The sequence below is a fragment of the Triturus cristatus genome, chromosome 5_1 (assembly GCF_964204655.1).
Source record: "Triturus cristatus chromosome 5_1, aTriCri1.1, whole genome shotgun sequence".
Classification (NCBI taxonomy): domain Eukaryota; kingdom Metazoa; phylum Chordata; class Amphibia; order Caudata; family Salamandridae; genus Triturus; species Triturus cristatus.
Window position 1 is genome coordinate 1,017,312,213 of NC_140587.1, and position 13,053 is coordinate 1,017,325,265.

At 43.4% G+C, this 13,053-nt stretch overlaps 1 protein-coding gene and 1 pseudogene across 1 annotated transcript in view; one reads left to right on the forward strand and one right to left on the reverse strand.

Annotated features, from left to right (window-relative positions):
- The window catches only part of CLPTM1L (CLPTM1 like), a 1,829,238-nt gene that overhangs the window by 1,359,605 nt on the left and 456,580 nt on the right, over positions 1-13,053 (forward strand). The window contains exon 13 of the mRNA XM_085606118.1: positions 6,658-6,692. Coding sequence (XP_085462244.1) covers positions 6,658-6,692 — 35 coding nt within the window. The remainder of the gene's footprint in view (positions 1-6,657; positions 6,693-13,053) is intronic.
- LOC146832802 (forkhead box protein F2 pseudogene) lies at positions 1,353-2,276 on the reverse strand (annotated as a pseudogene).

Consider the following 13,053-nt stretch of genomic DNA (forward strand, 5'->3'; position numbering starts at 1 on the left):
AGAACAGTAAATAGCTACTACTCGCTGCCTTATTGCCAAAATGCATATCCTGATTGCAGGGTGCAAAGCAGAGAATGTTCCAGAAATTATTCCGTGCACAGCCATCGTGCTTTGATGTAATAACAATTCCATTACCTCTTTCTGAAGGCTTGATTGTGTGGTGCTCTTTCAAGTTGTGAAGATGAATCAAAAAAAAAAAAAAGACTCACGCTCTTGAGATTGCTCTGTAGTATTTTAAACACGACCTCAGAGAGAGAAAAGGGGGCACAAATGTAGCTGTGTAGCTCAATGGTAATGGAAATTTTTTTTTAGCTGTTCATCGATGTGCATACACAAAGCGAGGGCATGTTAAATACTAGTGTTGCCCATGCCATAATAGGCCTGCGACATCTGTGTAAACGTGAGGGTCATAAGTTCAAAGTCTGGCAGCACTGAGGTAGCCTTTGATCCCTTTGAAGATGTTAAGATCTGTATTCGTGCAAACAGGGCACTGTATAATCAAGCAGCCGAGCAATTTGATGTCTTCAGACACAAGACACTTGGAAAGAAGACTGGGAAAGCGGATGGATGGGGGGAGTGCACGCGCGAGCAATTTGTTGTCTTCAGACACAAGACACTCTGAAAGAAGACTGGGAAAGCGGATGGGTGGGGGGAGTACACGCGCGCGAAGTTGTGAAGATGAATTATAAAAAAAAAGAAAAAGGCTGGCACGCTCTTGAGATTGCTCTGTAGTATTTTAAACAGGACCTCAAAGAGAGACAAGCTAATGAGGAGGGAGGGGAGAAGGGCTTTTAAAAGTGCCACCAGAGACTTTTGGTGGCCTAAAGCTTGAGTGCACGTGAGCGTGCACGCCCGCAGCCACCATCTGCCTTTCTGTCATGGCTCATTAAGCCTCCTCCACCCCCTTGCTGTGCTTTGCAGTGTCCGAGTGCTAAATTTGGTCTATATCTCCTCCTCACAGCCGAATTTTTCATGATAGAAATCGATGAATGATTAGATGGATTCATGAATGGATGGCTGGATAGATGGATTATTCTGTGAGTGAACAGAGGAATGTTAGAAGTGAAAAATAAACTGTGCAGATAAATTAATTAATGGAAAAATAATCATTTAAACGAGAAGTGATTGCATGGCTATGTTGTGAATGCATTAACAAATGGGTGCAGGAATGAATACATGGATGTGTGAATTAACAAGATAAAGAATGCATGCACGAAGGAATTCGATGGCACGCGCTGTGCACCATAGTCTGGTTGCTAAAGATGAGACCTTGTAGATCAAATTTTTTTGTGTGCAAAACTCTTATTTCTAAACAAGACTCCTCCACCCACCTCCAGCTGTAACCCGCTTATCTAACGGCAGCGCTCACCTGAAAACTCATCCCTTGTGTTCTGGTGTAGGTAGCCTTGGTCCAGGGAGTAAGGGGTCACCCCGAGTGCACCCCCATCTCAGGAGCGCCACCTGGCGGCAAGGGCTGCTGCTTCATGTAGGCTACGGCCCCCGAGGAGCTCCAGTGCACCGGAGGTCTGTCATAAGGCGAGTGGCAGTCCATTGCGCTGGCCAGGGCAGGTGAGGAGGGCAGGGGGCTGCTGCCACCGCTCTCTGGCAGGTAGCCCCCCCCCCACCCCCCCGGAGGGGCAGCTGGCCATGTAGCTGGAGCCAGGGCTAGGGGTCATGTGGTGGGCGCCGCTGAGCCCCTCAAGGCCCACTGAGCCATAGTCCGCTGAGTGGCACCCCAGCGGGGCCGGGGCGCTTGGAAGTCGAAGGCCCCGAAACCCAGGCCATTGACCATGCGGAACATCTACATGGTGGCCTTCAGCGCCTGGCAGTCGGGCCGCTGCTGGAAGGAACCCTCCTCAAACATGAACTCGGAGGCCAGGTCGGTGGTCCAGTAGTAGCCCTTGCCGGACCGGCCCAGGCCCTTAGGCACCTTGATGAAGCACTCGTTGAGGGAGAGGTTGTGGCGCACCGAGTTCTTCCAGCCCTGGTAGGCCCCTCGGAAGAAGGGGAAGTGCGCCTGCAGGAACTGGTAGATCTCGCTCAGAGTCAGGCGGCGCGCTCTCGATGGCCATGACGATCAGCGCGATGTAGGAGTAGGGCAGCTTCTCCGGCTGGCGCAGGCCGGCGCACAGCTTCTTGGGCTTCGACAAGGCTGGCGGCTCCATGGGGGTGGGTGGTGGACTCAGCAGGCCCTTCTGCGTGGCTCCGCCGGGGCTGCAGTGTCGCAGAGGGGTCCGCGGGGACAGGTGCTGCTGGTGCAGGACCGTTTCTACCATTAGGCAAGACTAGGCGGCCGCCCAGCTTTACTTTCGTAGGTTCAAATAAAAAAATAATATCCCACTTTTGCCGCCCTAACCCTTTTGCCACCCTAGGTGGCAGCCTAGTCTTGCCTAATGGTAGAAACGGCCCTGCTCAGGAAGCAACAATAAATGACAGAAAGGACAAACTTGAAGATACCATGATAGAGCTTTTTCCGGCATCTGAAGTACTCAGAAATAATATTACACGCACAATTAGTAAAGCCAGGTTAAGGAGCTCCCGGTCCTAATGGCATTCCCCAGGCCATGTTTAAATCAGATGTAAACCTGTGGTCAGAACACTTGGCTCCCCTGTTTTCACACTGCAGGCTTAACCACAACATCCCGGAGTCATGGAAAGGAGCCATAATCCATCTATAAAGGTGGTAGGAGAAACGACCCCAAAAACTACAGGATGATACCTCTTCTTAACGTTGAAGCTAATGCTAGTATCTTGTTGGAAGAGCTGTCAGTCTGGGCAGAAACAACAAAGCGCCTCCCCTTTAACCAGACCGGCTTCGTGGCTAAGTCAGGAACTACAAGCAACCTACTTGCACTATCTGTGTTGATGGAAAAAGCAGCAGTCCAACGTATTCAACTCCACTGCTGCTTTGTTGACTTCAAAGTGGCCTTTGATCGGGTGCCACGGGGCCACCTATGGCAAAAATTAGAGAGCTGGGGAATACCGCTGGCCCTTCTAAAAGCCATAATCCAACTCCACTCAAACACCTGGATTCGAATAAAGTTGGGAGAGGGCTCCCATGTTTCAAGGAAGATATAGACCCCAAGTGGAGTCAAACAAGGGTGCGAGTTGGCCCCACTCCTTTTTAACCTCTTCATCTCGGACCTATCTCACTCACTTGACAATGTTAATTTCCACCCCCCTCAAATAGACGGAACCCGTACCAGCATTTTGCTATACGCTGATGGCCTTGTGTAACTAAGTCACACCAGGGTCGGGTTACAGAGGCTACTTGATCAGCTGCTCCTCTACACAACAAATAACTCCCTTGAATTAAATCTGTCAAAAACAATCACCTTTGGGAAGCGGAAGCAGCAGAGAGGCGGTGGTTCTTCAACAGCTAAAACATCGAAACAGTATCCTATTACAAATACTTGGGGATTTTTCTGGATTCCAGAGGTTCCTTTTTAAAGCAAAAAAGTGGTAAGGGCTAAAGCCCTGTCACTCAAGGTTGACTCAGCGATACAGCTACTCGGCCCAAGCCTTACTCCACTGCTAATAGTAATGAAGGCAAAGATCACTAATTCCCTATCATACGGGCATGAGCTCATGTTGGGTGCAATCAGTATTACATTGAACAAATAACTACCAAAATGTTCAAACGAGCATGGCGCTTGCCAAGATCCTCATCGCCAGTCCAAGTCAGGCTTGAACTCGGCCTATTAGATCACCATGGCGTCGAGGCCGGCACGTTCATCAAGCTCTGTAACAGCTAGTGCAACTCTCGGGAAGGTAGCCTGGAGGCAAGACTCTGGAACGCAATATTGACCAGCCAAACCAGCCAAAAACATCGGCGCATCTGGAACATTCCCTCCCGTTACTTGGTGTCAAGGAATACTGGGGAACAAATCCATCCCAGCAGGCATTAAAATCTGTCACCAAGATAAGTGTCCAGCTCTGGTCTTTTCATTCTGACAGGGCAAAACTGTCAAGAAGGAAACACTCTTGGGCAGTTATTTCTGACTTCAAACCGGGGGTCGAATCACTTTATCTATCAAGCACATATGCACTTTTATGGAAGCTAACGCTTATGGCACTGAGGATGGGCGAATGGCCTTTTTTAAAGCACTTACCCGAATGGCGGCGCCCTAGTGTTAATACAGAATGTAGGGAGTGTGGCTACCATTCAGAAGCAATGGAGCACATAGTCTGTGCATGTCCCGCATTGCTTAATGACAGAAGGACCTTGCTGCGGGACGAATGGAACAAACTGTGAGTTCTAACATGCCAACAGGCTATAATAGCTGCCATGAACCCAGAAAACATGATGCTGAACATTGCTGTCACTAAATTTTGTACCAAAGCGGCCAAAACACTTGGAAAAAACAGGGCAGTAAATCCCTTTGCCTCTGGCTGCACCACCAATCTGCCCTTTGATCAATTTACGAACCCTTGATCATCCTGTGTTCTTTATCCGAACATTGTTTCTTCCCTAATCTTAATTGCTCACAGCTGCCATTTTAAAACTCTTTTGAAGATTTATGTCTGGCTGTTCCTTTCTAGATTTTAAAAACGACGCTACGATTCTCTGACATCCAAGGTTTTGGACATCAACAGCAATTAATCAATTCAGGACATTTTACCTTAACCCATTTTTTAGCTAGATTATTGTACTTCTTTAGTATCAACATGTTGTCTTTTAAACTTTTTGTATGCATGAAATACACGTTTTTAACAATTGTTGTGGTTTTAAGTAATCAAACAATAAAGATTAATTCGAACTCAGTAATGTTTGTTACTTTGGGTAATCCTCATTACGCCTAGTCTGCTCTTCCTTGTTTCATTAATGCTTTCCCACCAGCCCATCCAGAGCATTTGTGGCATGTCTTCTTGATGTTATCAGGAAGTGATATATTGTTCCGTTACACTATTAAAGGATGCAGAGTGGGTGGAACAAACATAAACGTTTACTCATGGAAAGGCAAAAACACCTGCTGGGGTGAATCGAGGAACTTCAGTGTGTATGTGGAGAGACAACATTCCTCATGATGTAATGAATGAAAAATGGAAATACAGACTAGGCATACTATTACCCAAAGTACATAGTTTTGACTACTTGGGGGTCAGACTGACAGATACAGTCAAATGGTTAGCCCAAACACTAAAAGCAGGCTGTTAATCAAATATAGATCCAGTGCCATTTTAAGGCTGTACAAAAAGACAAACTCTCCCTCGTTATCGGCGGCACTGGATGGTCTACTGGGCTAAGGTGCAAAGCGCCACTCTTTTTGGTGCTGAGGTCTGGGGTGAACGCAGATACTCATCATATGACCTCTGTAGAGAATAGCTTTGCCTGACAGCTTTTATGTCTGCCTAGGCACCCCTCTGACCCCGCTCTTTTCGATCTAGGCCTGAAAAGAATAGCTGATCTGGCTTTTCCTAAGCCTTTAGTGTAGTGAGTTCGCCTTTGTTCTACACCTGAGCTCAGTGATTATAGAGACTTCCTCAAGGAATTAGTAAATCCTACCAACATTATGCCAGTACCCTGGTTAAAACTTGTTCCGGATTGGTTCTATAAGTTGGTTGTGATGAGATTGTGGAATGATCTGGAATCTATAGCAAAGATGACTTCGGCAGTGTAAAGACCTACTTTTGGGTTTATATCCAAGACCACAATGTAGGCGCTGGGGACAGGGGCCACCTAACAAGTATCTGAAATTCAAGATTACCCCTTGTTTTGAGCCATTTCAGGACACAATCTCCGTGCCTTTAACCAAGAGCCTGTATATGTGCTTCCGGTTGGGCATTCTCCTACTGAGATCTTTCACTAGTAAATGGAGAAAAGAATTGGCCTCTAGCCTCTGCACAGCCTGTGGTCTGCATCTTATTATTTATTTTGTTTTGCTCTGGTTATCTAGACTCCTGCAGAAATTGGATACGTCCAATTTGTCTGATACTCGGGGTAACCAGATATCTTTTTGCCCAGAGAATATTGAAAAGTGACAATTCTCACCTAATTGTTTGTAGTTACCCACTTCTTAGCTAAAATTTGGTATAACAGTAGTATGATTCTTAGAAAATGTCAACTTGAGTCTTAGCATGCACAAATACCATTTGGATACACGTGTAATGCATTTTACTTATTTAAAATTCTACGGAGCACTGAATGTGTTATGCACTCGGCACTTTAGAATATTGTTCTACATCGTATGCAGAACTGCACCCCCTTGACTAGAGTATCTTTTATATACTGTTTTTTTACTAATATACTACAATGTATTTATTTCTGGGGAGCTTGTTGTATTTAATATGAGTGGTTTAATTTTGCAACTACAATAGAAACTGTTTTATGAACTAGAAGTGTTTTTAAAAAGTTATTCAATGTATTTCAATAGTTTTTTTGTATCTTTGATGGTTTCTGGAGAACCGAATAAAGTATTCACTACTACTACCCAAAGTAATTCAAACATTTTGTTTCTTGTCTCATCTTATATTCTTGAAAACAGAATAAGCTTTTTCAAATTTGTGCATGTGTACTTGTGTGTATATTACTTGCGTTTACAGTTGAGAAAAAATGCCCTAGTAATTTTAAAGAGTTTATTTCTGATAGAAAACATGTTTACTTGTGGCTTTAATTTATCAATGAAAAAACATCTCATTGCATCCTTTTCATTACAGCTGGTATTCCTGGTTGATCAACAGCTTTGTCAATGGTAAATATTTCCTGTGGTATATTGTTTCCATTTTAGTTCTTGTGGGAGTTTGTTAGTGTGAAACATACAGATATTTGGTAGCCTTTTGCATTGTGATCTCACATTCTACAGTGTTGCACAAATTTAAACAAAAGACTGTTTGTCTGTAAGACAGCCAATGGCAGAGACAACTTTCAGTGTTGGTAGCAGAAAAATAACCAGGAAAGGCGAGTGGAACAAATGTGCCTTGTCGTAGGTGTAGGAAAAAAAGCACATCTATATATATGTGTATATATATCTTATACACATATAATGTCATACATACATTGACAAAGGCCGTCAGGCCGAAACTCGTTTGTCAAGCCATGGGACAATAAGATATTAAAAGACTCGAGTATGCGCCACACTTTGTTGTTACAGAGCATTTGGATACAATATATATAATCACTTATAGAAAAACCTCATTATTGGAAGGCATTTTAGTACGCAGTTTTATGGTGAATCCAAATGAACCAACAACTTGGCTTACATTAAATAGGAGTCCTGGATTTCGAAAATGCCAAAAATACGCACCTTTGCTGAAAATAGAACCCACATATAAGCTCTCGGATGGGCGCACCAGGAACATTAAAGAATATATCCACTGCGAGAGCACCTTTGTGGATTATGTTTTGGAATGTTTGTGTGGAAAGAAATATATAGCCAGCACAATAAACAAATTGAAACTGCGGAGACTGCAACACTTATGAGCAATGTTAAACAAAGATTTCTCCTATGTGATTGCCAAACATGTATGGGATGTACATGGAGTGGACAAAAGTGGACTCTGCTTTTATAGAATCCAACAAATTCAAACAAACCCCAGAGGAGGTGACTGAGAATTGTCACTAAGGAGAGCAGAATCAAAACTGATCATTCTAATTGGAAGTGAAATCCCGTGGGGTTTGTATATGTATGTATGTATATTGCATTTGTAAAGCGCGCAGTTACTCACGAGTATCCCGGCGCTGAGCACAACTGGGGAACCCATCCTGGCTTTCCCTGTGAGATGATCCCTACTGGGAATCTCCAAGGTGAAGACAAGCATCCCCAGCGCTGGAGGGGCCGTAAGTGGAGATTAAGCAAGCTATTGCCCAGAGTTGCTGAGTGGGATCCATGGTTAGAGTAGGCACCGAGAGAATTATCAAGTCCGCTGACCTTGGCCCAAGACCCTGCCGCGTCAGGAATCGAACCGTGGTCCCGGGCCGACTTCTGCTTACGGGTCTGCCGCCTCTAACCAGTGAGCCACACCAATCCACAATTTGAATGTGGATGCCTAGCTCCATGTACATCTTTAGAGAAACGAACTGTTAAGAACTGATGGGAACATTGTCTTATTACAAATATACATCTGTATCCCTCCTGACTCTTAAGATACACAATATCATGGCAATACATCTTTTCTATAAAGTATTTTATCTTTTAAAGTTGCTGTGGTGTCATATAAACTGCAGAGGGTATGAATAAGAGAGTATTGGTGGTCTGAAACCTCTCACTCCCTTCCTCATTCCTCTGCCTACCCTCGCCTCTCTCTTCTTTGAAAATTCATTCTTTATACCCACTGAATTTGGGAACAGCAATGTATTACATGAATTAACAAAATAAAGAAAACAATATTTTAATTCATTTTGAACTTACATTGCGAATTTGCACATTGACGAGATGCACTTTGGGAAATGTTTACACATGCCTTGACTTTACAAACTTTGCACCTTATATTAGCAATGCTGCTGACATGATTTTCTGTGAATTTGCACATAAATAGACACGGTGAACTTTAATGTTGACATCATATGCCAAAAGGTGCTTTTACATGGTTGTATAAAATTGATCTACTTTTTGAGTTGTTCTAGTTGGAAAATTGGAAATATATATAAAAAACATAAAAGTGCATAGTTCAAAGGTTATAGGTTAAGTTTGGGGGAGCATGTTTCCTTGGAAAACTATCATCTTAGATGTGTCATGGTAGAATATTTTGAAAGAAGGTGATGTAGGGGAATAGGATTTTGGAATTCAGAGGTACTAGTGACACTGTAACAGCAATAGAAGGAGGTGAAAGTTAAAATCATCAAGGAGAGTATTGAGAATGACATTGCGAAATTGAAAAATGTTTTAATTAATAAAGGGAGTTAATAGAAATGATGGTGGGGAGATTTTTTCAGAATTAGCAGAGAGGTTTACAAATAAAACATTCAATTTGATCATTATACCTTATGAAGAAGGATTTTAAGGCAAAATGGTACTTCACAGTTAAATATACATTACAATTGAAAATCTTCATTTAAAAATCAAAATAATTAAAAAAATTCATTATAAGGAAAATATAATGATCAAATACAATCTATAAATATGTAAACATATGATGAAAATACATATTAACAAAATGCTTTTTGAAAATGATTGAAATTTGGGAAAATAATAGATTGTCTTTGTTTTAATGTATAAAACGTTTGCACACATAACTTTGGTGGTGGTAGGAGGGCCTTTTTCTCTTTAAAAATACACTCTGGTAATGCACTGTATGGCCCTGTGGAAGGCTTCGGCTGAAACGCATAGGCTATGGTTGTATACGAACTGCACGATGCACTTTAGTTGTTATCCATGAGGAAAATATTTAAACAGGATCTGGGTTACCTCCGAGTCAGACCGCTTGTTTTCTGGACCAGGAGATAAGTTTGGTGAAGAAGCTGGTTGATGAATCGATTTTTGTGTATGTGTGTGTGTGTGTATATATATATCACACATGTAACAGTCTTCACTGTATAATTATAATCAGGACCTAGTTACCATAATAAACATGTATTTGGTTGGCTATTTACTTGGACGACGTTTGACAAATCTTTACAAAACTTTCCCAAAAAAAGTTCATCCACCTCAGCTCCTTCCTTGAAAGTTTTGGGATAATCTGTTAAGCAGCAGCTCAGAAAAAAGGGGTGTCCCAAAATCCAATTTCCCCATGTTGTTTCCATAGAGGTTTGTGAAGAGTGCTATAGCCCAACACAAAGCATTGTTTTCTTTTAGTGCAGATTAAAAAAACACTTTAACAATGACAGTGCTGCTCTTACACCATTAATCAGCACACCTTACAAGCTATCTCTTGCAAGCACATTCTTGATGCAAACATCTACGAATGAATCCTCCCCAGTGTGTGAAAATAAATATTGTATATGCAGAACCATGTCAGTACAAATTGCACTGTTCTTTATTTTCTTTCATATGTCTTGTTAACCCTACTCTATAGTGTCAATGTACTACAGAAGAAAAGTATATTTTAGAATATATGTTATAAATTCCGTACAATGTGCTTTGCATCTAAAATGTGGGTTATAATTACACACACTGTTCCATAAAAAACACATTGTAAATATTAGCACATTATCCCAGCCAAAAAAACACATCTCTCAAAATATTCACAGACCTATCTGCAGTCCCAGTGAAACATTGAATACTAAATGAATGATGCTCAAAAGCGCTAACTCTTTCTAATCAGTTCTAAAATCAATTAATAAGTCATATAAAGTAAAACATACATAATGATTGGTATGGGTTTAATGTCCTATATTTTTGTTTCAGGGTTGAGATGACATTTATAAACCTCTTCAGTCTTATGGTATGAAAATGTCACAAGAACCCCTCAAATGAAAATATAGAATCATATTATACAGTTACCCATTATGTATTCAATATTCTGTGCTCTTGTTGCTGTCTTTCTCCTTCTATCTGTCACGCTATCTGTACTCAATCCCTTTTCTCAAGTACTTTTCTGGTTCTGCTTGTCTTGGCAAATATTTCTTCCCTCCCAGACTATACGTCTACCTCCTTTGTCCTAAAGCTTCTGGCTCCTCTTTTAATTTCCATAGCGTTCCCCTGACCTCCCCTTGCGTCTTTTTTTTTCTTCATATTTTCCCTCCCTACGCTTATGTCTTGTCTGAATCCCATTTTCAAGTTCTACACACACTGCTCTTTGGTGGCAAGACCGGAAATTGTTTCCATAGGTGGTAATTCAGAGCTTTGCTTGCTAGTACTTAGGACAAATGCATACGTCATAGGAGATGCAGGTACACGTTCCTCACCAGTTTCCTTTTTTTGACTGAGCTGTGTGGTTCAGATCCTGCTTCTCTCAAGCTCCCAATTTTCCTTGTCAATGGACAAACCTCAGTAATTTGCTTCTTTTTAGATCAGTTGGTGCTGTTTTTAATTTCGGTCATTGCCTTCTTTCATGTTCAGTAGCTTAGACGAAAACTTCCAGCGTTATGCCATGTCATATTGCCATATTTTGTCATGTTATACAGATTTGTAGAGCGCACTATCACCTGGGAGGATATCTTGGTTCTGAGCAGGTGTGAATCTAGCCACAGCTAGGGCCTAGTGGGACTATTCGAATAGCCAAATCTTCAGCTTCTTGCAGAATTCAAGATTTGAGGAATAGGCTTGAATGTGTAGTGGCAGGTCGTTCTACGTTTTAGGCGCGATGTAGGAGAAGTCTCGACTGCCGAATCTGTTTTTTGCTATGTGTGGAATGTGTGCAATGAGGAGTCCAGACGGACGGTTATGTAGTGCCTTGAAAGTGTAGGTGAGGAGTTTTAATTCGGCCAAAAACCCAGGTGCCCCCCTTGCAAAACAAGGTAGTTTTGTGATAGGTCATTTTGATGTCTCCACAATACGTTTTGGGCCCTTGCCTGTCGCTGGTACTTGGCCCACCCACACAAGTGAGGTACCATTTTTATCGGGAGTTTTGGGGGAACGCTGGGCAGTGGGTAATTTGTGTCAGCCCAGTGATCCCACAAGTTTGCCACACAGAAACGTGAGAAAAATGTGATTTTTTTCAGCTAAAGTTGAGGTTTGCAGGGAATTCAGGGTAGGAAAATGTTGGGGCGTCCACGCAAGCCATACCTCCCTGGACTCCCCCGGGAATCTAGGTTTCAGAAATGTCAGGGTTTGGTAGGTTTCCCGAGATGGCCGCCGAGCACAGGGCCAAAAACCCAGGTGACCCCCCCCCCTTTTGCAAAATCAGGTCATTGTGTGATAGGTAATTTTAATGTCTCCACAATAAGTTTTGGGCCCTTGCCTGTTGCGGTTACTTTGCCCATCCAAATCAGTGAGGTACCATTTTTATCGGGAGACTTGGGAGAACGCTGGGAGAATGGAATGGAAGTTTGTAGGTCGCCGTAGATCCTTGAGTTTTCCATCACCTAAATGTGAAGACATTTTTGATTATTAGCTAAATTTGAAGTTTGCTGGAATTTTTGGGTAAAAAAAAAACCTGTGAAAGTCACGCAAGTCATGCACCCTGGTACTCTCCTTGTTGTCTACTAGTAAAAAATGTGAAGGGTTGCCTAGGTGACGACTGAGCTAAGGCACAAAATCCCCAGCTACCCATATTGACAAAAAAAAGTTCTTACAAAAGATCATCTTACCACCACAAATATAAATCTGGCACTAATTTGTTAAAGTTAATCCACCGCTTTCACTGGTTGGTTTTAGCAGCTCCAGAAATGCTGTCTTCAAAGCCCAAATACTTCCATACCACCAGCCATGGGCCCATTCAAACAGATTTCTGGCACTCACATAAACATACTGCCTCCATGCAAGGGCCCATCACTTTCATACGCCACGAGATGTAATGAGTTTGACTACATTTTGCCACCTCTCCAGTATCCGCTTCCTTCTTCCTGAACATTACCAAACACATGCCGAGTGAACCTTTACTAATGGCTCTATGACAGCCACATGAGGCTCAAAAAGACATGTCTTTCAGGCGCCTTTAGCGCACTCATTGTGCTAAATCCAACTCCTAGGGGGCGTGTCCAAAATGGTGGCGATGTAGGACGTATCGGCTCTGAGCTTCTGCCAGCGCCTGCCCTAACAGTGTTTTTTGCAAAGTATTTTCCGATCTCCAGACCGGCTGACCACTGCATTGCCATCTGGACCCCAGATGGCACCAGACCACGCGTGGTGTGGTCAGAGACCCGCGGCGCTCTGCCAAACTACGACTGTCCCCCTGCCGGGTCCTGCAGGCCTTGCCTCACTTGGGCGGCAGACCGCGTGGAGCAGGACCCGCCGGGCGGCTTTCCTGAGGCACGCACCCAGAGCCCTCGGCTCCCGTCCGCCATTGTTTCAGATGGCCCAACGCTTCTCGCAGCAGCGGAGCAGGGAGGGAGTGGTATACCTCTGCAGGTCCTGCCTGATCCCGGCCTCCCGTTCCCGCCGCGCCCTGCAGCCGGGTGCAGCCTCGGCCTGTGATTGCGGCCTACCCCGTGCTACCACGCCTCCAGCTATGGCACCATCGAAGCGGCGCAACTGCGCTCCCTGAGACGTATCCGGGAACCCCGACTTTTTGGTG